We start from the raw sequence: 27,467 nt of genomic DNA on the forward strand, positions 1-27,467 counted from the left end.
TTAATAAAATGGCCATCCTTTTATTAACACCAAGTGCACCGCTGAGGGGTTAACTGTGCATAAACTTGGCAAAGAAACATAAGTTTGTCACGGTCAGCCACGTTTATTGTTTACATTTAGCGTCATGCACAACCATGCAACTGAAACGCTTTGAGGTCGGAAGTTGGATATTTCAACTTGCAATTTCCCAGTTCTGACCGGGCTGGAACGCGATAAAATCCCAAGGTTTCTTGAGGTACATGAAGGCATCATCTGGCCTATCTACCCAGCATGCACTTCGTCCTCGCCATTTTTGTTATTATGGTGTGCTGGATGGTCTGCCCTCTCAATTCTGGAAAACTAAACATTTTATTTTAGAGTCTAACTTATCTTTCTACTGTTTGTTATCTGTGACTTATACGCAAGCGTCGAAAGCAAAGTAAGCAACATGGCGCAGTACAAAGGAGCTGCCAGTGAGGCTGGGAGAGCCATGCAGCTGATGAAAAAACGAGAAAAAGAAAGAGAGCAGCTTGAACAGCTGAAACAGAAGATTGCAGAGGTTTGTAACTTTTTTCTCTAAATTGTAACGTATTCATCATTCACGCGGTATTACGGCGAGATAATTTGTTACTGTCTCATGTCTTTTGTGAAAAGTAACAAAACAGTGCGTCAAGCCTCCACTTAGTAAAACACTGTCAAACTAGTCCTCGCGTTGTTTTGCGGTTACGTTACGTGCGTATGGACATTACGGTAGGAGCATGTATTAAGCTTGCGCATCTGTGCCTTACACTTTTAGTGGATCTTGTTATGGTTAACAATCACGAGATAATAAAAAAAAACTTAGTTAATGTTTCTTCTGATCCTCCGCAATTAGGCTGTTAGCTATACTGGGAATAAATTCACTACATTTTGAAGATTTTTATATGGTTTAAAAATTTCGAGTTCTTTTGCCGAAAGAACGTCAAAAACTTCCTCAAACTACCAGTGCCGACAATCAAGACCGCAAATATTAATACCAACTGTCCATTACAAAGAAGCATAAGCGTACAGTAGAGAATAAAGCCAAGCTACGTGATCCAGCTGCAAATAAGACTCTAAAGATTAATAGCCTACCTTTTGTTGATGTTAAGAGAATTTCAACAAACATAACAAAAGTACTTCTGAAATAAATTGCCTAATGTTACCCCAGCTTTAACATTACTGTACCCTCTCTTATTGGCACCCTGTCACTCAAAATGCTATAAAGAAATGGCTAAATATTATTATTATTGTTGAATTATTTGGATGTTTATTCTCTTCTGTCTCTTTCTTGCAGGACAACATGGTCAAATCCAACATTGATAAGAAATTCTCAGCTCACTATGATGCTGTAGAAGCAGAACTGAAGTCCAGCACAGTGGGTAAGTATTGTCGTTGTTGCACATGAACCCTCATGTAAAACATCAACCTCGTCATTTTTAGGTGAATGAGAAATGTCTGGATTAAAGGATTACAGAAGAGCTGGCAGCTGGAATGTTCACACTTTATTATGGAAATTGAAATACGCAACATAATTTTGCATTGATATACAGTATCTCACAAAAGTGAGTACACCCCCTCACATTTTGTAAATATTTGATTATATCTTTTCATGTGACAACACTGATGAAATGACACTTTGCTACAATGTAGTGAGTGTACAGTTTGTATAATAGTGTAAATTTGCTGTCCCCTCAAAATAACACATCACACAGCCATTAATCCCTAAACCGCTGGCAATAAAAGTGAGCACAGCATAAGTAAAAATGTCCAAAGTGGACCCAAAGTGTCAATATTTTGTGTGGCCACCATTATTTTCCAGCACTGCTTTAACCCTCTCGGGCATGGAGTTCACCAGAGCTTCACAGGTTGCCACTGGAGTCCTCTTCCACTCCTCCATGACAACATCACGGAGCTAGTGGATGTTAAAGACCTTGCGCTCCTCCAACTTCTGTTTTTTGGATGCCCCACAGATGTTCAACAGTGTTTAGGTCTGGAGACATGCTTGCCCAGTCCATCACCTTTATCCTCAGCTTCTTTAGCAAGGCAGTGGTCGTCTTGGAGGTGTGTTTGGATTCGTTATCATACTGCCCTGCTGCCCAGTCTCTAAAGAGAGGGGATCCTGCTCTGTTTCAGTATGTCACAGTACATGTTGGCATTTATGGTTCCCTCAATGAACTGTAGCTCCCCAGTACCGGCAGCACTCATGCAGCCCCAGACCAGGACACTCCCACCACCATGCTTGACTGTAGGCAAGACACACTTGTCTTTGTCCTCCTCACCTGGTTGCCGCCACGCACGTTTGACATCATCTGAACCAAATAAGTTTATCTTGGTCTCATCAGACCACAGGACATGGTTCCAGTAATCCATGTCTTTAGTCTGCTTGTCTTCCAGCAAACTGTTTGCGGGTTTTCTTGTGCACCATCTTTAGAAGAGGCTTCCTTCAGGGACGACAGCCATGCAGACCAATTTGATGCAGTGTGCGGCGTATGGTCTGAGCACTGACAGGCTGACCCCCACCCCTTCAACCTCTGGAGCAATGCTGGCAGCACTCGTACGTCTATTTCCCAAAGACAACCTCTGGATATGACACTGAGCTTCTTAAAGCTTAGGCCAGTGGTCGGCAATGGGCGGCCCTTGGGCCACAATCAGCCCACCAGCAATAATATCTGGCCCGCGGCCAGATGGCTTTAATAGCCGAAAAATAAATAAATTTATAGCAGCTGGTGCTGAAATAGATCTCAGTCATGACAGATACAGTTACTCACACAGTCACTTCCTCTTAAGTGATTGTGCCTTCAAAATAAAAGCACGAGAACTTTTTGTGCAGCAATGCTTTATGACAAGTTCATTGAGAGCTTTTACTTTGTAGAGTTCTGAACGACATTCAAAAGAGACTCTGGCTTGCTTGACACCTCTGAAAAAGCCTTCTGTAAACGTGTGATTGGATTCACCTGAACTCCCTCAGACAAATGAAAATAAGCGTCCATAGGTTTATGAATGCGGATCAAACGCTGGGAAGCACACAAACTGCAGCACATGTTTTATTGTGAGCATGTGCAAAAGTGTCCTTATGATCAATTTGTTTAACAAGGGAGAAAAAAATACTCACAGTTAGGTGGAATCGATCATACAACCTTCCAAACGGGAGTACCACACAGTACCGACTGAGCTAAACATGCACACAAGTATACAAAGATTTGAAATAATTAGACTTTGTTCTGGCCTGCCATGTAACGGCTTGAAAAAAATTTGTCCCGATGCCAGACTTATTTGCCGACCGCTGGCCTAGGCCATCTTTATGTAGGGCAACAATTCTTTTTTTCAGATGCTCAGAGAGTTCTTTGCGATGAGGTGCCATGTTGAACTTCCAGTGACCAGTATGAGGGAGTGTGAGAGCGATAACACCAAATTTAACACACCTGCTCACCATTCACACCTTGTAACACAAACGAGTTCTATGACACTGGGGAGGGAAAACGGCTAATTGGGCCTAAATTTGAACATTTTCACATAGGAGTGTACTCACTTTTGTTGCCAGCACTTTAGACATTAATGTCTGTGATGTGTTATTTTGAGGGGACAGCAAATTTACACTGTTATACAAGCTGTACACTCACTACTTTATTTTGTAGCAAAGAGTCATTTCTTCAGTGTTGTCACATGAAAAGATATAAGCCAATATTTACAAAAATGTGAAGGGTGCACTTTCGTGACATACTGTATAGTGGCTTGTGAATTTGTGTTTGATAACATCAAGTGAAAACATATTGTGATTCTTGTTTGACTTGTTTGTTTTTTATCTCTTGATCAGGTCTGGTCACACTGAATGATATGAAGGCCAAACAGGAGGCGCTGGTGAAGGAAAGAGAGAAACAACTGGCGAAGAAGGAGCAGTCCAAGGAACTCCAGCTGTGAGTTTTTAGTGCACATGGCCCTGCACTGGTCAGTTGCTCAGCTGTTTGGTTTAAGATGTTCTAAACACCTTTTCATAAAAAACAAAATCATCTGGGAGCAGAGAAAAAAATTGGTTTCTTGCTCCCAGGAATTCAGAATACATCACACAAAACCATGTCACCAAAACAAAGAAATGTCATGAAGTGTTATGTGTTGCCACCAAGCTGCGCGCGTGCGGTTATGCATAACAGCTTTAGCCGGCGCGCTTGTGCCAGATATTAATGAGCTGAGCAGATACAAACATTTGCAAAATCAGGCAACTACCATTTGAATTGAAGGTTTGGGTGTTCTATTGATGTTGCTCAAAGCTAGTAATTGCTCTCTGTGCCACTGTGTGTGTTGGAAAGCAGCCTCTATGACTCATTCACAAGCTGCAGAACTAATTTCACTTTCCATTAACGGCGTGTTAAAGCCTATTTAGTCTCTGCAGAATAACTGTAAGCTACGCACTGAATAAACATCTAAGTCAGATGATCACTGGATTGATTCTGATTGCCTAAATTAGCAGACTACTGTCATTGCGCAGAGCCTGGCTTTCTTCTGATAGTTTTTTTTAGTTTCTCGAATTGGCTGGGTTTGTTTTATAGTGACGTCCAACGGTGAGTTAATTTACTTGAATATCGCCGGTGAAGCTGGCTTTCACTCAGGCTACCAGCTGTTATTTATTTAGGACACAATACGTTTTTTGATGCAGAGGTAGAGAGTATACAACAGTCCTCTTGGGCTTTACGTGTGGCCCACAGGTCTGCCTCTAACATGTAAGCTTTACTACTGCATTAAACAATGGGCTGCTCCTGTGTTTTTGTGTTGTAAAGATTATGATAATAGATACTTCAGGAATATTCAGATCTATAGGGTCCCTGACCTGCTGGAGGAGGCAGATCATGTGCAGAACCCTTCTTAACATCATTTACTTAAGTGGTTTGGTTGACTACATGTCCATAATAAAAAGGGACAGGCAACATTAGCAGGCTGCAGCAAGCAAGTGTGATATTTTGCATGGATACCTTCATGTAGATTAAAAAAAGCAAAGTGTGTTCCCTAGAAATAACTAATACGCTTTAAATAATAACGATACACAGCAGATAAAACACAAAAAAAGGTATCTGGCCAACAATATAGGATTTTGGCCTGCCCCGCTGCTGAAAAAAAATCCTAGAGGAAACACTGTCTTTTTTGTTAGTTTTGGCCACCTCACAAGCATTTTGCACAAGAATTTTTTTTGTTTTTGCCTTCCGCTCGGTTGTTGTTGCCTAAAGCAGACTCATTTATGAGCATCAATATTCATGAGGTTCTTTGCTTCGCCCACTTTTTGGTTGGATGTGGGTGTATAGAAGGCTGTATATGAGGCTGATCAACATGTGCACATTTCCAGGTGGACTGATTTATAAAGGGAATGTTATCTGCAGATGTGCATATGGTTTTATATATATGATTTTCGTTTGTGCCGACAATAAACCAAACACTTCTTTTTCTAGGCGCAATTTCGCTGCTTATACTACAGGTGCAATGTTTATTTTAGTCCTGCAAAGAACCTTTCTGCTGTGTTTTGAAAACACATTTAAATAGGGTGGATACACCTAGTACTGTATGTAATGATGATTTTATGGCCATCCTTCCTCTTTGGTATGTGTCACTGTCTAGTTTTTGATTTTGGTTCATTCGTTATTTGTGCTTATTTCTTTTTTTGCAGAAAACTTGAAAAGCAGAAAGAGAAGAAGAGAAAGGAGGAACAGAAGAGGAAAATAGCCAGTTTATCATTTAATCCTGAAGATGAAGGGGAAGATGAAGAGGACAATGAAGAGGAAGAGCAGGATTGTGAGTATAGATTTAAGAATGTAAAAGCACAAACTAAACGGGAAACAAACTGCTGAGAATCAGTTTCAGCTGTACCCTGTACCACCTCTGTCATTTTTCATTTGATCTGTGCTTTGTGTGGCTTAGCAAGATTATTTTCAGACTGATGTAATGTCAGTCTGATTTGGTCCAAGCCATAGCTTCATTAGTTAATAAAAAATTAAATATTTAATCAGGATCTTACAGGAGTTAAAAATGGGAGATCAGTCAAATAAAACGTCCGCTTGTTACAGGACATGAGTCGTATCTCCAAGTTACCTCTCAGATGCAGTTACTATATAAATATAAAATTTATGGTGAAGTTTGATTTCTTCTTTCTAAAAAGTTTCTTATATGTGGGGACAAAAAGTTCAATATGTTTTCCTATTTAGTTCATTGTAATATCTCTACCACAAAACACATGATCTAACCCAGGGTGTCCACGGGGTCTTAAAAAGTCTTAATAAAAATGTAATAAATCAATTTTGTAAAAATTAAGGCCATTAAAAAGTATTAAAAAGTCTTAATCGCCATTTAACAAGATATTAAATGTTGAAGATATTTTTTTTCAATGGGAAAATCCTGTTTGTCTAAAAGTTTGTTTGCTAAAAGTGTAGGTGAACGTATTTGTTTATAATGCGTAGCCAAAAATACTAGACAGGCAGTGAGTAGCGACTGTGTGATTTGTTTCTGTAACGTTAGGCGCAGGGATCTACCGAGCGCCTATTTCACTCTTAAACGCTCCAAAAAATAGATCCGTGCAAACCAGAAAATGATTTACGAATACAACCGACCATAATCTCCCACCCCGCCGGACCCGCAATGCTAATCATCCAAAACTTAGTCGGAGTGGCAATCAGGAGTAACGGGATTCACCTGGTTGGCCGGTCGCTCTGTGGCTACTTGGAACAGCCCCGTTCCTGAAAAACAAGAGCGAGATGCGCCGCAAGAAGCTGAATTGGTAAGACAGACGACAACAGGGAAAAGCAAGGAGCGTGCGGGTTTGGCTAACGTTTGGCTATTTAGCTAAATCTCTGCCTTTTATTGAAACACGTTGAACTTCTCATAAAGCCGATGCTCTTGTTAATGTCACTTTTTGTGAACAGATCAATCACAGCCTGGATGGAGCGGGATTTAAAAAAAAAAAAAAAAAAGTTTGATGTGCTGCAACAAACTTTATAAATGTTGAACTCAATGTTCTGCATAAATGGTTATGGTTATTGACCAGCCTGCCCAAAATCAAGGTTGGCCTTCATGTAGCCTAGAGCATTTTTCTTGCACAAAGTTAATGAATAAAAAACAACCCCAAACTTAAACAGCTGTAATTTGAATTAATATTACACTAGTGGTAAGTTATATACTATTATATGAAATGATATTCAACATAATGAATATATTAATATCAAACTTAAAGTTTACTATTAAGTTAACAATGTACTTTTAACTTAATGTTATAATATTATACTAATAGTCATTTAGACTAGTTCCTCCTCCAGGTTGTATCTGTGCTACACAACTTACGTTATTCATCACTCAGTTTATTCTCTTCATCTTTGTTCCCTCCTGCCCTATTTGAATTTTGTTGTATTGATCAAGTGGTCGATGAAAGTTATCACACATATCATTGCAGGCAAGCTCACATTATCTAGTTTAAACCAACTAAAACACAAAATTACACTGTTTCACATGATATGCTGTAATGTTACGTACATAAACGTCATAGCTTATGTAAGACAGTTGCTTTTCGCAGGAAATCTGACCAGTCCTTCACATAGAAAACAATTGGCTTATACTGGCTGATATAGGCAACTGAGAAAGTTGATGAATGCCTCAATTTTTAGGTGGCGTTACAACCTGATGACATATAGGCAATAAATATGTCCGTTTTAAAGTTGTGTGGCTGATTTAATTGGTTACAGCTCAAAGCGGCGCGGCAGTCATGAAATATGTTGAAAAAGTCTTGAAAAGGTGTTGAATTTTACTTCAGGATTCCTGTATATACCCTGTAACCCACTTCATTTTTATCTGTGAATTATCCACAGTTCTGGTTTTCTGAGCCAGTATCGTGATTGTACATGCTTTATACCTGCACCCTCCCCGGACTTCTCTTGTCCCCAAACTAGTGATGGGCAAAGCGAGGCTTTGTGAAACATTGAAACGTTTGAAGCAACTGTGCCGGAATTGTGTCGAGGCTTCGAAACACTTCGACACCCGTCTCCACGGTGACACCTACTTGTCACTTTTGATATCAACACATCTTGGTAGGGGTTTCGTTGAAACAATGACTGACCCGCGTTTACGATTCTAAACTTATCAATACATGACCAACACGATTTTGGAGAAATCACCATACAACAAACAAACGCCTTCAGATTGTCAGAGACAGCAGATGCGGATCGCAATAAAAGTGTGTTTAAATAAAATACATCTGTGTGTTTTTTCATAAGTAATCACTCGTTTAGCTGAGGCTTTTGTCAAAAGCGAATCACAATTGCTATGTCAGAAGTCGCCCCCCTGGAGCAACTAGGGGTTAAGTGTCTTGCTCAGGGACACATGTATCACAGGGGGAATCGAACCCAGGTCTCTCACATCAGACAACCTATTCATTTTCAGAATCGGAATAGGCCTACTTTATTGATCTCCGAGTGTGAAGTCTGTTACAGATGCCCGCAAGGCATAAAGGGAATAGAAATAATAGGTAGTTGAAGTTAGTGAGTAGAGAATATAATAAAGTATACAAATCCAAGAATATAATAATAAATGTGGATATCTACAGTATGATACAGTAGATTATTAATAGAGGTGTAATGATAATTAGCAGGAAAGATATAGGCCCTAGTGTAATAATAAATAATAATGAGTGCTGGCAGTAATGAGGTGTAATGGATTAAAAATAGTTGTTTCAAGAATGATAAAAGAAAATTGGAACAGTGTCTCACATTTGTCATAAGAATTTTATTCAGAAATATTCAGCTGTTTTGGGAGTCTGTTAGACATCGCCGCATGCCAGATGTGGAAATTAACCTTTTGGGTCACCTGCCAAGGTGGCTGGTAGATGGGAAAAAAATCCACCAGTCAAAATTATTTTTTACCGGCCAAAATAATAAATTAACCTTTTTTGTGTCGCATATAAATTTTTTTCCTTTTAATTGAGATAATAAGTTATTAGGTCAAATACAAACTTTAAAAAAGAGGCCCGAGTGAAATTTGAAGCAAAATTAGATTGCTATTAAATGTACTTAAAACATAACAATAAATTGTTTTATAAACTTACAAGATGCTGATTAATCATTCAACTTAAATCTTATCACTGCTCACTCTTGTCATGATTTATCACCTTCTATAATCCCCCTCCTCTGGCCTCCTGGTTCTGACTGAGTCCTGGTGCCACCGCTCTAATCTCCATATGGAAGCGGCTACACTCTCACTCACTCACCCCTTACAAATATATGCCAGTCAAACACAAGAAACATGAAAAGAACATACACAACAACCAATGAACCCCCTAATCCGTGTGTCACACGATTTTAGATACCTTGCTGCCAAACAGAAAACCCATCTGCATTTGGACTAGTTTCCCAATCACAATTTCATCCATTCAGTCGATTAACATTTTTGGAATATAGAAGAGCTGCACGATTATTATGTTACCTCAATTTAAGTTATCAGAGGACTAAACCGAAAGTCATCATATCACCGGTTTCTGCGAGAGAAATTTTTACAAAGCAGGATTTGACATTAGCGAGGTAACTTCAGGTTTAACCATAGATCATCTAAAAGAAGTGGACATAGTCATTGTGACGTCACCTGTTGGTTTGTGGCCTGCTGTTTTGAAGCCTCGAGTTTGGCAGGTTGGTCGCCGCCATGTTTGACCATATTTGTGTGGAGCTAGTTAGCTTAGTAGCTAGGTGCATCTGTAATTCATGTTAACTGTCATTTTAACTGGGATGATAATTTTGACTAGCAAAAAACTGGCTTAAAACAAAATTTACTCAGCTGAGAAAATGAACATCCAACTCTTAATAAGCATTTTCAACAGCGCTGGTTAAATTTACATAGTGCTGTGAGTACGAGTCACTCTAGCCTGATCCCTGGTTCCCTATGGTATCGACCTGTCAATCACAGGATGATTGAGACCATATACCCAATATGAAAGTGTATAGTAAGGTAAGAAATCAGGTGAACCCTTGGATTTCAGTCCTACAACAGTCATCCACTTCTTACTGGGGTACATCACCATGGTAACTTCTGCTGAACGCCCAACCTGCTCTGGAGCAGGTTACTTTTAAGATAAGAGATCAATGCTATAAAACACAACCTACTGATCAGTCAGTTCTCTTGAAATGAAATCACCGCCGGTAGAAGATCCCACAGGCTGTTTTAAAGGCTACTTTTATGTTTGCTATGGTGTGGCAAAGATGCTTTTGAATAGTGATATCATCCTACTAAGACTGATTGAAGTATTAAAGCGTTGTAGGCTTACTTGTTATACTTTTTAGATATGAAGTTTAATTTGAATTTGTTGATTATAACTTTAGGTTGCAATTGTAATTGAGACTGGTCCTGTAACGCCCACCTTTTACTTCTTGGACGCAGGTAATGTGGGCGAGTTTCAGTAAATGGTGAGATAGTCTTTCGACCACTGTTTGAGCAGTTTTTAAACCATGAATGATCTTTTTCTTTCATTGCTTTGTGAAGTTAATTTAGAACAATGTTTGGAACATTTTTAAGTGAGTGTGTTAAATAAATGAATCTGATTTTTAGAGCTGGACCTGAATATTAGAATATTTGACCATTAGGTACACATTCAATTTTCAATTATGAGATTCGATTATTGAGGGTTTTTTTCGCGCGCCTCACCTCCGCCGACAGCAGTGAACGTAACACTCCAGTTCACATCAAAGGGAAAATGAAATTAAGCCCTCAGCTGTGTGGGAGCACTTTAAACTGAGTGATGACTGCAGTAGTGTGGAAGCTATGGCGTTTATTAATTTTACAATAGCTTAATTTCATTACAGATCAAAACAGTCTTATTTCATGTGACTGTTTTGCCTGACCGCTGTTAGGGTTAGCAAAGCCAGATACAAAAAGATATCCTTAGTATGTTGAACATGATTCGTACTACAGGCCCCTGGAGTCTTGTAATCATCGTCATCAGCGGAGACTCCACAAAGTCACTACTCCTGCCCTTGAAATAGTCCAGCACACAGCTCCTTGCAAAATCACAACTTGTCATTTTTACACTTTTGATTTTTGTGCAGATTAAACAAACAAGATATAACATGTTGATTATGAATTTTGTCTAATAGATGTTTGACTTTGTCTCATAGATGCTTCAGTTAAGAAGAAGAAACTGGGGAAAAATCCTGACGTGGACACAAGTTTCCTTCCTGATCGAGACAGAGAGGTAATGTTGATGTACTAATGTATTGAATTACTTTTTTAGGTGCCCAAGCATGAAACATGCGAGGACCCTATTGAAACTGAAGGAGTTCTGTTGGAACTGACAGCATTCTGCTCTGTAGGGGGCGCTCAGGAGGCATTTTGGATTAAAGTTGTACAAACGGTTATTACCAGTTGACCAGTTTGCCCGTGGAGTGGCGTCAAAAATCGATGATTCGCTATGAAAGAGAAAGTTGTAATAAGTTCAGTGTACAGGCTCACATCTGCACCAAATTTGAAATGTATCATAAGAGTCCCGCCCTGAAGACATCCATATGCAAATATTCACTCGAAGTCATAGCGCCACCTGCTTGCAACAGGAAATGACATGCTTTACACTGTGACCTACTTCAAAACAGTGTCAGAAAAGCCTCAAGACATTGATGATGCTTTGTTGTAAATCTTGTGAGTTTTTGTAACGGCTTGTCCGTGGCATGGCAGCGAAGTTCTATGCTTCGCCATCAAACAGGAAGTTCACATACATGCTCATATCATATCTGTACCAAATTTCACATGTTGGGTGAGGGTCATGCCCTGAACACATCTACAAGCCAATTTTCACTCATACTCATAGCGCCACCTGCTGGCAGAGGGAAGTGACGTTCCGGGATGCAGCCCCGTACCCCGTTTCACCTAGATGCACATAACTGTTGTAGCACGCACATCATCCCAAGATGCACAAAAATGCCTCTTGGATCCATACCCTAAACACAACAGGAAGTTTGCCATTATGGATATAACGGCCATTTTTGACCATTCACAGGTTTCATACTTTAAAGAACTTCTCCTAGGGAATAATTTGGATTGACAAATTTTGGCTGAGCAATCTAAAGGCATTGAAAATGAGAAGTAGTGCTATCTGTGAGTTCTGGTTTCTGGGCTTGTCTGTAGCATGCTGTCGAAAATTGCTGATTCGCCATGAAACACGAAGTTATAACTTCAGTGTACGTATGCCGACATTCAGTTAAAATCATAGCGCCACCCACTGGCAACAGGAAGTGTCTGTTATCTACTACTCCAAGCTTGTTGGCTACACCCACCTCAAAACAGTCTCAAAAGAGCCTTAAGACATTGATGAAGCTCTTTTGTGAAGATTGTGAATTTTCATGTAACGGCTTGTCCGTTGCAAACGAGTGGCAATGCTCAAACGAGCGTCCTCTGTCCAGTTGCCCTTGACGTCAACCTTCGTTGGATAACTATGACCTGGATGACTGAGAACTATCACACACAATATGTCTCTTTTTCCATAAATTAATAGCTGAACCAGTCAATGTCTTAAATAAATTAAATCTAACCAAAACAATTTGGTACATGTATAGTCATAAAATAAATGACAAATGGTTTCAGTTTTATTATTGCGAAACACACACTTTTGCTCAAGATCAATCCTGAATCTTAATATAGCTGTTGTTTGTTTGACACGTGTATGACAGCAGTGAGTGCAGCGGTAACGTCAGATCCCATTTACGCTATGGAAAGGGAGGTTCATCCAACAGTTGGCCCCTGTTTTTATAACCTACACGTTAAGGGAACTGGATTTGGCTGTGAGGGTGACTCCGACCAGAGTACACATTGGGGAGGGTCTAGTTTCAGAAAGGTCCATTGTCAGATCTTTTTCACACTTCACATATGTGATAAACGTAGTGAAGTTGTATGTGAGCTGAAATTAAATGAATCAATCATCGATCATTACACAACTCACAGAATATGTCCAGTACCTGAGACAATCCCTGAAAGTTTAATTTAAATTGATCACTAGGGGGCACTACAAATGTAAACAATGGCCATGGCATAGAAATTCAAACTATCAATCAGACTTTGTTTCTTTAATCACCAGAAAACGTGTAGAATGTTTCCACTTATTTACCTGAAACATACCCTGAAAGATTCATTTAAATCAAACACTAAAGGGCTGTATAAATAAAAAAAAAACAGGGTGTGGTGTAACACAAATTAGACTATAAATCAGAAATTGTTTGTTCAATCATTATAAAATTTGCAGGACATGTTTGATAACATTGTTGAACCACCTGTGTGAAACCATTTTGAAATGGTGTATATTTACAAAAACAGATGGTCTTCCGAATAATAGTTGCTCATATTTTAAGAGGTAAGTTTGACAAAACGTTACACATGTAACACTTGTGGTTGTGGCTTCAGTAAATCTTTATACTGTGACATGCTCGTTTGTTTTAATTACAGTGTTTAATGTTAATTAATGTAATGATACATGGCCCTCTTCTAAAAAAAACTTTTACGTTTTCACTATATTGGTTTTGTCTGCTTCTTGTGTGTAGGAGGAGGAGAATCGTCTCAGAGAAGAACTCAGGCAAGAATGGGAGCTAAAACAAGAGAAGATTAAGAGTGAGCGCTCCTACACACACAGGCACACACACCCCTTGTTATTACTCAAATTTAGTAGTGCATCCATATAGCTAACTCTAATCACAAGCAGAAATTTGTTCCACAATGTCCTATTTTTGACAAGTGTCAGTTTTTGAGAATTCCTTGCTTTTTTGTCTTTTCACTGCTGTACAACATACACACATGCATACTCACACTTACTCTCAATCCAAATAATGGTGCCCATCTTTGTTTTCAGGTGAAGAGATAGAGATTACATTTAGCTACTGGGATGGATCTGGGCACCGTAAGACTGTCAAGGTAAAGCATGATGACCAATACTGGTTCACTGTTTTCAGTGAATACAGAAAATAGTACTTATTGTAAACTCCGAGGACTATTGGAAATAACAGTCCCCAACACATCCCTGTCATTCCCTTGGTCAAGCAATATATTTAACATAGTGGTTACTTGTGTTTTCAATATATATTTTGCTTGCAGATGAAGAAGGGCAATACCATCCAGAACTTTCTGCAGAGGGCCCTGGAGGTGCTCAGGAAGGACTTTAGTGAACTCAGGTGAGAAGTTGAAGAATGAAATGGAATGGAATCTAAACTATAAATACATTTTCACCATTAATGAATGAATGAGTACACTAATTCCTACTGTTTGTCAAACCGATAATAATGATTGGTCATCCTTCTCCCATAATACATTTTTTCTCCCCACATTTCCTCTTGCTGTTTGAGAGTGCAGGATGACATTATTACCAAACAGACTGATCAATAAAAGTAAAAATTGTACTTTCAGATCATCTTTTTTTTGTTTGTTTTATATGTTTATATTTTATTGTGTTTTTTAAAATTCCTAAAGACATGACTTTTAACAGTGGTTACATGATATTTCCAGCTTCAATTGTAACCAAGAAACAAGGTCACAGTTGGATGTGCGTGTGTCTTATTGTGGAAACTGTCTGCGAGCACTTCACACAAATATAAAAATCTGTGTAAATATACTGATAAAGCATGATTATAATAAGCTCTTTTTCATTAGCAAACACTACTGGTTATCTCCACATTCAAGTGCAAATGAAATTAAAGCTGCAAGCAGCGGGCCCTCGCATGTATAGCACATTGGGGTGTGACGCGGTCGCGCCGTATATTCCGCAGCTCTGCCGGTGCGGCTCTGAATTGTCACACATTTTGAACGCTGCACGGAGGACTTAAACGTCACTTTCTGTGTCCCCTATGTTGCGCTACAGAGCACCCGGTATCTATATGTTAGGTCTCATCATGTAAAGTATGGAACACATTGTGAAAATTGATTTAAATTGCATGATGAGCGTCCGACAAAACTTACCATTTGTGCAACTTTTAATCGTCAATGGCTTTAGAATAGACAGCGAAAACCTGAAGTCGGTCAGACTAATTCTCTAGGAGGAGTTCTTTAAAGTACGGAGCCTGTAAATCGGCAGAAATTACTATTAAATCCAAAATGGCCGACTTCATGTTGGGTCAAGGCTATGCCTCCAAGAGGCTTTTTTGTACATCTATTCAGTTTAGATTCCGGTAGTGAAGGTTATCGTCTAGTTGAGGCATTTACCCTTACCCATACATTACTTTGAGAATGTGGAGAATCCTTGCAGAATGTTGTTTTAAGGTTTTATTTAACTTTATTCAATATTAAATACACTGAAGCCTATAATCATGATCTATGATGCTCTGTGTATTATATATATATATATTCTGCGCTTAAAGTTGTAAAGGTTTTAAAATGTATTTAGGGCCCGAGCACGTAACTTCAAATTTTTGCCAACGCTGCTTGCAGCTTTAATTATTAGTATTAGTGGTCCAAGCCAGAGAAGGAAATGGGAACTGTGATTGCAAGGGATCGTAGTCACCAGGACCAGCAGGGCTGGCATTATTTACATGTATTCATTTAGCTGACGTCGCATAACTCTGGAGGAACTAAGTGTTAAGTGTCTTGCTCAGAGACAAACAAAGGCATGTGTCTTATCCATTGCGCCATCGCCATTGTGTGTGTGTGTGTATATGTGTGTGTATATATATATATATATAACATAAACATAGCACCTTTTGTAGACAAAAATGTCCAGAGTGAAGCATATATGCTCCTCATAGCAGGCTGACCACATCCATCTCAAAGTTCTTGTCAAATGCTGTTGCCTTGGTGAGTAATTATTCGCCACTTCAGAGCTGGTGGGGGTGAGGTTAAGACCTTAAGACCATGGTGATGATGTATTCTAAAACTTGTAAGTTTATGTCACACAGCGTGCCCATGGTGTTTAATTCTAATTCTTTGCCATGCACTATTTATAGTTGTAACTAGACTGTATGTGATTAAATCTGCCCAAAGCTTCACGATTGATAGAAATCTGACCTTGAAGACATCTTCATGTCTATATTTGCTCATAAACATAGCGCCACCTACTGGTCAACGACTGGATTTAACTCCCTTGCCACAATGACCGAACTCACGCTACAGCTATGTTGATGCCGTACATCCCGACATGTGGGAGTTGCGAAGGTCTGCTCATCACTGCTTGCAGCTTGAATTTTTATTGGACTAATTTTCTTCTCTGTGCAGGTCTGCTGGAGTAGAACAGCTGATGTACATCAAAGAGGATCTGATAATCCCACATGTAAGTACTGTGTGCCTTACTGACTCGCATGAAAATCATAGCTCAACTTTTGCTTTCTTTGTTGATTTGCTTTGCTTCATTCACAGCAGATCTAACTCCTTCACACTCCATTGAAGATGTAACATAGCCTGGATGGACCAAACTTGAAAAATTTAGATTTCAGACAGAGCATGTAATTGGCAAAAACCTTCTAGGTTCAATAGGTTCTTTGCACTTCATGCCAAGGACACGTTGGTGCCCTGGTACTTTGGTGCTCGGGCCCTAAATACAACTCCTCCTAGGGATTTGATCAATTTCAAATTTGGGCAGTGCCATCCAAAGACCCTTGCGATGTTAAATTCCAAAGCTTTTTAGGATTTATCAAATGCTGTGTCTGTGGCGTGGCGTTCAATTTAAATGTTTCACCATGAGAAAAGAAGTGCTGTTGTAGTGAACCTACACTTTGTTAATAATATTATGAATAACAATACTTGGAAATATTATTATCATAAGCACTCGTTCAGGGGGCACCACCTAAAAATCGCTGTCCGCCCAAGGCTTTTAGGACTCCTTGGGTAGAGCTAAATAATTACAAACAATTAGTTACCAGTGATCAGGTAGTCATTAATCTTCATCAGTCAGTTCAATCAATCATTTTCAATACTGAGGTTAAGTCTTCCGTGCATTGGCCTAAGTCACAACAGTACACACACGTTCCTGTGATCAAGGTGAATATTTATTAACTAACTAAAGTGAACACAAGAGAGAGTGAATAGGGATATAAAGAAAATAGAACAGTCATTAAGCAACAACAAGAATGCAATAAACAGGAGATAGAGCAGAAGTAACAGGGTTCAATGTGAATTCAGTTTGGCTATTCTGGAAAGATTAGAACTTTAAGGTCATAAGGGAAATGAGTGGACGCAGGATCTATGGTGATAACTAAGTTTTTAATGAGGCTATGGGTTCAGAGCTAAAGAAAATCAACTCTGATCACAGAATGTGGACTTTGTTTGTCGTACTGCTTGGTTATTCCACGGCTGTCTATTACGTTTGCGTTCACGGCCTCTCTCTTTTTGGAAGCTTGAACAAAGTATCTGCCAGAGGGTTGACCCGGGGTCCTTCGCGTTCTGGCTGGTGGCTGCGGAAACGCTTGCAGTGGTTTCGGCTGTTCTGAGTTGGATGTCCCCTCTCGGTTACTGGTGGTGTAGCTTACCCGACTTGTTTGACTAGCCTCCAAACTCCTTGGTCGTTAGAAGTAGTGGAAGTTAATTTAAAGCTGAGATATGGTTTTGATTGTTGTTTCTCAGTCAAAGGTTGTGTAAATTAAACCTAATAACTTTAAACAAAACAAAGGATAACTTCACCAAAGGTTTGCGAAACCTCGTGAATATAATTAATGTTACTGAGATTAGACAAATAGTCGGGAAATTTTCATCCCAGTTAAAGCTGTTAGATAGAAGAAAATGTTAAAGTCACAGTTCACTCTGAGTTCACTCTGGGCCGGCTCTTGAAGGCAGGGATCTGGAAGTTGAGGGAGCAAGAGAGCGAGAAGATGATAAGAGTTAAGAGAGGAGAGAGAGACTTTTTTTTGTCACTCTCCTGGGGTGTGTGTCAAATGGAGGGAGTCACCTTTTGGTTTCTCCAGGTTTTAAACTTTAATCTAAAGTAATGTTTTAAAGTCTATTTGCTCGTGTTTTGATCATATCTCTTTCCACAATATCAACACTTTTCTAAAATGCCATAAACAGTAATACAGTTCTTAATTTCTAACCATTAGATAAAAGGATAGGAAAAGCTATAGTTTTAATCGTCCTTAACTATAACAGTTAAAACAACACATTTTATAGTTACAGCAGATGAACAGAACAGGCTAACTGAATAAGTTCCCAGACAATATTAATCGTTCTTAATGAGAAAATATAAGAAAGCACGGCATCAGGTTTAACAATAAAACGAAGACGGTAATAGATAAATGAGCACAAGGAGATGAAGTTCAGAGTACTTCAAGTTAACTTTCACCTATGATTCTTTAGCGTTCAACATAGTTGCTAAACAGGAGCAGGGCAAATAAGCTACTCAAAATCGCAGATGAGAGGACCACTACCTAACTTAACAAAGACTATTTAACTAAACAAAATAAACAAGACAGCTTTATAATGAAAATAGGCCTGGGCGAAAAATCGATTGAATGAATTAATTCGAATTTTTTGTTGGGGGCGATTTAAAAAATAAGTAAATCGAGTTTTTGTGTAATAGCACATTTTTGGCTCCCCGGGGTTTCCGTAGTGTTCGTTTCCCATAGCGACAACATCATACACTAAACAGCAACAGCAAGCGACAAAATGGCTACCGGTGAGAGCGGGAAGTTTGTTCCCAAGAAAGGAATAAAGTCATCTGTTGTTTGGAACTGGTATGGGTTTGCTGCGACAGATGTGGAACAACAGACACCACGCTGCAACATTTGCCTAAAGCCTATCGCAGTGAAAGGCAGCAGCACCACAAACCTATTCCAACACCTGAAACAGAGACATCCAGCCGAATATGAAAAATGCCAGTCTCTCCGCGATGAACAAAGCCGCACTGACCAACAAACCTTATTGCTTTCCTTAAGTAGGGGGGGAAATCGGAAAAAATCGTAAATTGAATTAAAAAAAATAAAATCAGAGATTTTATTTTTAGGCCATATCGCCCAGCCCTAAATGAAAAGACATTATTTGTTCATCAAACAAATTTGAAGTTTTGTCTTTTTCTCCAGCCAGGCACTTTGGATTTGGTGCTCTCCTTTATCAGTTCGTACGTCAGCGCGACTCAAGGAGCGGGCAGCGTTTGTTGTATGTGTGTGTGTGTGTTGGCATGTGCATGTTGAAGTCTCAGTTTTACCTTTTGACCTTTTTGTCTGTCTGCAAGCAACACCTTTACAGCGAGAGTGGCCAGGAATTTTCCCAGAACAAACATTTTAAGTTTGGTATTTCTGCTTGACTTTGGCTGTGTATGCGAGAAAGGCCAACTCTTTGGGTCAGCCAGGTCTGTAATAAAATAGGCCTCAACTCCTCTTGGTATGAAATAATATGTGCCCACTGGTTGTTCACTAGACTGTGTAAGTGGACTACACATGGTGAAATGTCACATGTTTGATAGGAGCCCCACCCTGAAGATATCTACATGCCAATATTCAGTCATAGTGATAGTACTACCTACTGGAAAAGGAAATTACATGTGTTATACTTTGATATACTGCTCCTAGGAGGTTGATCCAGTTTGGCTGAAAACTGCCTTGATTATGTAACATTGTCAAACTTGTGAGTTGTTGCTGTGTCGTGGTGTTGACTAATACTTCACATGAATAAGAAAACGGTTGTAACTGGACTGTATGTAGTTAAATCTGCCACCAAACAGCATGTCCATGGCGTGGCCTTGAATACTGATGATTCACCATGAAAAAGGAAGTATCATGTAAATGGACTAGACATGGTCAGAGCTGTCCCAAAATTCACATGTCTACACTTTAGGGAGTTACATGTCAATATCCAGTCATAGTGATAGCGCCACCTACTGGCATCATGAAAGGACATGTTTCAAACGTTATCACTTATGATCCCTTGAAGAGTAATTATTTGCCATGAAACAGGAAGCTGTTGTTTGAAAGGTATACCCTAAACCCAACCTGAAGTCAGCTGTGTGATATGTGCATTGTTAACTTCAGAGCCGTGTCAGCAGGCCTGCAGTGTAGAGACCCCAGCTTTCGCTCCGCCTGAGACGCACAAGGGGGCGAGGGCCCGTTCAATGCTGCTTGCAGCTTTAATTGTTTATTGTTCCAAATATATGAGGATATTGTAGTGTAGAGATTTGAAAAACATGAACACATCCTGACATTGAAAGACATAATGGTTATTGTCCAACTGTGTGTGGTGTAATTTTAATTTGTCCAGCAGCTGTGGCAGTTTTTTACTCACTGAATTTCATCATTCTTTCTCTTTTCATTCAGCACCACAGTTTTTACGACTTCATCGTGACCAAAGCCAGAGGCAAATCTGGTAAGTGAACAGCAACAGATTTCAGCCCATTTGTATAAAATATCTTGATTTTTTTTTTTTTTTTTATTATCTGCATTTTTTTGGGATTGGGGCAACAAAAATTAACTACAAGTAGTTGTTTCTGAAAATATATAGAAAAATATGAATATGATTGATCCTGAATATAAAGATAATCATTTGCACATTTGAGCAAACTGTAAGTCTCATTGTCTTTTTTAAATTGTAGGCTAAATTTGTGTCTAACCTTGTACATTTGTATGTGCTATTATTGGTGTAGGCTATTTCTTGGGAGTTTTTGAGGGTGCATCCATAGCCATAGCATACCTTAAAAAACTCTAACTATTTTGAAATGTGGGTAACTTTCTTTCCAGGTAACATAACGGCCAAATCTATACCTAGTTTGGTGCCCATTACATCAACAAATAGGGTTAGTCTACAAAATTAGCAGTCTTGTGGTTTGCGTGAAAAGGTTGGCCTGGGATGGAGTCAAATTCCCAGCGTGAATTATTAGGCCAATCCACTGGGGGGAGAGAGACAGAGAGTGGCGGGGGAAACCTGCAGTGAGAGACCAGAGGTGTAGGTGAGTGTGGGGAGAAGAGAATTCCGAGGCAGATGCAATTTTTGTTGAGGGCACTCAACTGAACTGGCACTACACAGTTTAAACTCGACACCTTAATGAAGCACAACAGCAGCTTAAAATATAAAATATGCTGATACAGATACACAAATAAAATTGCATTGCCACTTCCAATATGTGCGTTTGTTTAAGCACCATTCCATTAAAATATGACAACACATTGTACTTTCTGGAATAATTACCAAAGCATTTATCAGTAATACAGTTAAAATGGGGAAAATGATTTAAAGCTCAATTTAAGTTGTGCGCCCCTGAATTTTTCAGTTAGGTGCTACAGTGCTTCTACTAAAAAAAGTTAGTCTGGGGCCCTGACTCAGTTTACCTTTTTTCCACAGGTCCCCTTTTCAGCTTTGACGTCCACGATGATATTCGACTGGTGAACGATGCCACAGTAGAGAAAGATGAGGTGAGGATTTATTTTTTTTCCAGCAAAGACAAGACACTGTGACACAAAATTTACTCAAATGCTTGGTTAATCTCAAACAATGTCTAACCTAATACTGAAAAGAGAGAAACTGAAATACAGTACATGCTAAAGACCTTGTAAATCATCAGAAAATGTTTAAAACATTACTTCAGTTTTACACAAACACAGGCCTGAAACTGCTTCCCCTTCACCAATATTTCTGTTTTATTACATTGACATTGTTGGATGTAATTGAGTGATGAATAATGATCTCTCAAATTTTACGGTCGGCACAATTAAATACTTTATAAATTCCGTGTGTGTGTATATATGTATATATATATATATATAAAAATAACAAACAGTATATACAGACTCTGTGTTTCCCACAGGATTTTAAGAGACTAGGGTGGGTGGGCCTTGGACCCTCTTGGGGGGGCCGGGTGCATTCCCCCCCGAAAGAACATAATTACAAATTTTAAGTTTGGTACATTTTGACCACCAGTGTTTTTTGATTACTGGAGAATAGCCAATCTAATTCTCAGGAGCCTATTGTTCCAGATAAATTTGTTAATGGCAGAATGGAGTATATTCCAGTAACCAACTGGAGGAGGAAGAGGTATCAAAAAGCTGCAGAAATTAATTCTAGGCATGATGTTCATCTTAACTATGGAGAAACGCCCTTGAATGGATTGGGAAATTATTGACCACCTTGAAAGATCAGCCAGTATTGTGTCAAGTGTAGCACCATAGTTATTGGTAATGATTTTAACAACAGATATTCATGCCAAGCATAGTTATGTTTGACTATGGGGATGATGGTTGTAGGATTAACATCCTAGGAGAAAGGAAAGCTGAGTATAAATGTAACATAAAGAAAAATGTCATCTGCACACAAAGAGTATAGAGTAAAAAGTGATTGATCATGACTTTGGTGAATCCACAGGGCGGTGGTTCCAGAGAAAGAGCAAACAGTAAAGGACTAAAGAGGGCACCCTTGTCTAGTGCCCTTAGAAATTCAAAACATATCGGAAAATGTGCTACCAACCAAGACCCTGACAGTAGGATTTGCATAAATTACTTTTATCATAGAGATATACTGTGGGCCAACACCTGCCAAAGATAGTACCAATCTATCTAGAAGGCCAAAGGCCTTCTCAGCATCTAAACATAAAACAGCACATGGTGACGACTTTAGTAAGCCTTCAATAATATGCAAGAGACGACTGACATTATGTGAAGCAAGACGAGATTTAATAAAACCAGTCTGATAACAGTGTAGCACGTATGTCATAAATAGGTCCAGTCGTCTGGCCAGAACTTTGGCAAATAGCTTTATCACTGAATTTAGCAGTGACAAAGGGTGATAGCCAGTACAAGCATTTGGATCCTTATTTTTTTTTTTTTAGTATAACTGAAATAACGGCTGTGTTTGTATCTCTAGAGAAGGAACCATTTTATTGAAAATTGCATCCTGTCAAATGGCCCTAATTGTGGCCAGAATGTGAGAAAGGTGTCAGGAGATTGGGAGAACCTGTGTGTTTTTTTTCCACCTTCAACTCTACTGATTTGGGCTGCAAATCGCGGTCTTTCTGATAAGACCCCTCTCTCTTTCTCTGACAGGCTGGGAAGTTGTGTACCTGAGTATCGGTAAAACGGCAATAAATCTAAATTGAATGTTACGAAGGAAACAGGAGCAGATCTGTGCAAATGATAACTGGCAGCCCTTGTCCTGCATTATAGGCTAGTATAAACAAATGGCTCTGCATTTGTTTTGTACTGGTACATACTTTCTTGCAAGCTAAAATCAACACTTTGACATAATACCGGTGGTACACAGGATAGTAATGTGGAAAGCCATACAATTGTAGCATTTTTCACAGGATAATGTTAGCAACTGGTTGGCTATAGCCAGTGAGCTAACGTTATCTAACTTGAGGCGACCAAAGCACAAAATAATAACACATCTCATGTGCTTTGCAGTAATGTTAATTTACCTGTCCAATAGGATAAAAGCCAACTCTGTCGGTTTTGTCAGTTTCAAAGTTCTATGTAAAATCAAACGTTGAGCACCTCCATATAGCCAAAATGGCATGATCCTTGTTTCACTGCGAAGCTTCGACTGTGAGATTGACAGTCGAATCAGGCTCCACCCATCGAAGCATCGAATCTTTGACTATTGGAGGTCAGCCCTACTAACAATATAAAATAAATACAATATAAATGGCAGCCGATAAAGACAAAGTTTATGATAATTTATCAAGTTCAAGTATCATAGTTAACAAGTCCATCTCTGGGATGGATCTCTAATTCATTTAATTTACTATTTATAAAGATTAAACATGACAATTAACTTTAATCTTGTTATTTTCAACAAAGTTTTGTGTTATTCTAAATTTTGACACCAAGATTAAAAATTTTACAGCAAATGTATATCTCTCTCAAATATAGGTCATCTGTCTAATTGGTTACTAATACTCGGGATCGGGCCGGAAAACATATCGGTCGATCCCTAGTATGCACAACAGTTTCTATTTTACCAGATGTTTTATCAAAAAGTTTTTGACAACACACCACAAACCAGCAGAACGATGTGTGATATTTTTATTTTTTATTTTTTTTGACACAAACATTTGGACTGTTGTAAGTTTAAACAGACAAAAATACATGGGCATATGTGATGTCATTGCCACAATTTTTGATAAGGTGTACATGTGGTATGTTCATTAAGGTCATATCAAGTCAAAAATTGCCTGTTGTGACCCCATGAAAAAATTTATTATTCTTTGCTAAAAGTAGAAACATCAAAATTGCCAGCTGGGTGGCAAGTTTCACCCTCAACCCGGGCACATATAATGACACGTATTGACCTCAAGACACTGCAATAATCAAGTTTACGTTTTCGTAATTATCTCAAACGAGTAGGCCTAGAGTCAAAATTCTTTCTTCATTTAAATCTCTCAAGTCATCTGCATCACACTAGAGGACGTACATACATTGCCCATCAAGTGAGCTTTACTTTCATTTGAGTGGGCACAGCACCTTAGGGCCCACCTATAACGATGTGTCCGATTTGGACTGAGCCTACATTTAAAAGCCATGTCAAAGTTAACCCAGTTGTGTTTTTTTGCCTAAAGTCTCATGCAGGTAAAGTGGTGCTGAGGAGCTGGTATGAGAAGAACAAGCACATCTTCCCCGCTAGTCGCTGGGAGCCATATGATCCTGAAAAGAAATGGGACAAATATACGGTGGGTATCATTATTTAAAGTACTAAGTTTCGAAACCCTCAGGAATCATTCAAGTTTCATCTAATCTTAAATCTGAGCTTTCAAACACGTAAACCCCTTATGTTTATTTACTATACTAAATTGATTTTCATAGTAAATTGATAACCAGTTTTTCAGAGATTTACAATGTTGTGTGCACATTTAGTAGCAAGTCAAAGGCAACTAGACTTGCTGTATCATGTGTTTGCTGCTCATCCAACAGGCTTCATAGGTTCTTCTACCTCAGTTTGACCTCAGTGTTACCTCAACATCATGCTTCTCTGTTGGGGTCAAACTGAGAGATAAGATGTCAGTGAAGATTTTCAGTCATACAGGTCATAGTTAACTAAGGAGTGTGAAATCACGGGCAACCTGACTTTTTTGATAAGATAATCACTTTCCCTGCGTGGGTTTTATCGCTGGACTAATAGTGTCCCCACAATGCGATAATGCGAATAAACACAACCCGCGATTACTACGGCGGTATGAAACCAAAGTAAACATTTTGCTGTTTAATTGCAATAAAGGGATCAAAATAATGCTGATATGACTATAACATGATGCTGATTTGTTAAACAAATGAATTCATGCTTTGTCAGGTGTGCCAGCAGGACAACAACTTTTAAAATATTTGTTTCCTGAATGGAGTTTGGATTTACATTTACTGTGCTATGCTAACTTGTTCACAGTAAAGTACAATGATAGCTGGAATCAAGTAACAGACACACATTTTCTGAACTTACAGTTACATTCATCAGACAGAAACACAGCTCCAAATGCAAGTTATATAATATAGCATCATCAATGTCTTATGGCTTTTCTGAGACAGTTTTGAGAGGAATCGGATCAACCTGCTTAGAGGAATACATCACAGTATAAAACATGTAATTTCCTTATGCCAGTAGCTGGCACCATATCTATAATGCTTTCTTAATGCTAAATTCCGATTTTTTTCCCAGATCCGATTTTTTTGTTTGACGGTACACATTATTGTTTAAATCTGGCCCGAATCAGACTCCAGTGTGTACTGTCTACGGTCCAAAACTGACCCGCATGCGCAGAAGAATAAAACAACGTCGTACAGAAGTAAACAAGGAGCTTCAGAGGTTAGCCCCGGTTAGCTCCTTGTTGCTAACCCTATTGATTTTCACGGCAGACTCCCATATTTCATTGCCCTCTCCTGGTTTCCTCCCGGGGTCACATCTCCCCCAAATTATGACTAAATGTTCACTACTTTCTGTCTGGATAAGTATCATGCACGTAACTCAAGGAAGAGAGCGACGTGTATAATAATTGCATTTGTGCAGCAATTTTGATCATCCCGGCTCCGTCTGGTGGGGGAACATCTGCTCCAGGGTGACGTCAAAGTCACATCAATTCCGATCTGACCGTCCAGACTGAGGTCGCATTCCAAAAAATCAGATTTGTATCGGATTAGGACCACATATGAAAGTGGCCCAAATCCGAACTGGAAAAGATCAGATTCCGTGTGACTTGGCCTGTTCACACTGTCATAAAAAATCAGATCGGAGTCACATATGAGCAAAAAACTCGGATTTGGGTCACTTTGGCCGGCAGTCTGAATGTAGCCTATGACTGAATATAGGCATGTAGATGTCTTCAGTATGGGGCACTTATCAAACATGCAAAATTTGGGACAGATTTGACCATGCACAGTCCAATTACACACTACTTGCCTGTACTGACTAAATCCTAACATAGTCTAGTAACTGGTTGCTAATACAGCGGATTAGGTTTAGACGTGTGCCCGTGCAGCGTCTTAAATATCATACGGGGACTTCGGTAATGTTACTATTAACTAGCAAGTTTATTTTCCTCCATATCTCATACAGTGGCATTGTCTTTGCTCGTAATACATGTAACCAACACCATCGTGCCTTGCTTACCCCCAGGCTAACACTAGCACAGTCAAAAACTGTTTGCTTCCCAAATCAGCAACACCTGTGTCTGGGTTTCCTCTACGTAAATAACCCACACCTTCATGACTCGAGATCAGCTGAACTGAAAAGCACATACAGCCCCCTAGTGGCACAAGACAAAAATTACATAAAAGAATACAGAATGAAAATGGCTCATACATTGCCTTTTCATGGCAAAACATCAGAATGAACCCCACGGCACTTACACGCTGATGAATCCTAAAAGGATTTGCTCCGTGTGATCATCTTCAGAGCCGCGGTATTTGCGGTGCGGCTGCAGCACGCCCCGATGAGCTTCACACACAAGGACCTGACCAAGGTTGCATGCAGTGTTAATTAGATTTATTGTGCAGTTTGGACATGATGTTGTGCATCCTTGGAGTGACGTTGTGTTTTTTTGTTTGTTTTCAGATCCGGTGAAACAGCAGTTCATACTCTCTGGAAGCCTTGATCCGAACATTTTATTGTTAATTTCCATCATCTCATCATCATTCTCTGTTATAACATCTTTCATCAAAGCTTTTTCAAGCTTTGATAAACCATTGATTCATGATTTTATTTTTTTGAATATAGATACAATTTCCCACACATATTTGAATTGCCAATGCAATGTTTCCTTTGAAAACAACCCCACATTTATATGTATATTGCTCATAAACGTGTTGTAACATCTGTGTTGAATAAAATAAACCAGGTTATGACTCGCTGGACTAAAGACTTTTGATTAACTTTGCAACAACACCTGGATGCCTCTTATTGAAAAGAAGTTCATCGTTCCTGTGTGTTTACATTGAATGTGAACATGCTTTCTTTGGCTCTGGCTACTACTAACCTTAACCCTGAGAGCCAAACGTGCTTTGTGCCCTTTGTTCCTACAGCACTGAATGAACTGGTTTGGCAGCATAACTGTTGAAACATGTACAGTGAGCTAGCTAGCTGTAACTCCACCTGTAGCCTAAAGA

General features: G+C 39.2%; 1 protein-coding gene across 1 annotated transcript; it reads left to right on the forward strand.

Moving 5' to 3' along the window:
• The first annotated feature begins 279 nt into the window (after positions 1-279).
• Positions 280-27,215, forward strand: fam50a (family with sequence similarity 50 member A). Its single transcript, XM_038723386.1, has 13 exons — positions 280-538; positions 1,295-1,379; positions 3,815-3,914; positions 5,651-5,775; positions 11,124-11,200; positions 13,533-13,599; positions 13,838-13,899; positions 14,080-14,156; positions 16,186-16,240; positions 20,208-20,256; positions 21,229-21,299; positions 24,437-24,547; positions 26,917-27,215. The coding sequence occupies exons 1-13, from the start codon at positions 428-430 to the stop codon at positions 26,923-26,925; spliced, it is 999 nt and encodes a 332-aa protein (XP_038579314.1). The 5' UTR covers positions 280-427; the 3' UTR covers positions 26,926-27,215.
• Positions 27,216-27,467: the final 252 nt, after the last annotated feature.

This window comes from Micropterus salmoides, unplaced genomic scaffold (genome assembly GCF_014851395.1).
Source record: "Micropterus salmoides isolate LMB-PRFRI ecotype aquatic unplaced genomic scaffold, ASM1485139v1 Ms_hic_scaffold_16, whole genome shotgun sequence".
Lineage (NCBI taxonomy): Eukaryota > Metazoa > Chordata > Actinopteri > Centrarchiformes > Centrarchidae > Micropterus > Micropterus salmoides.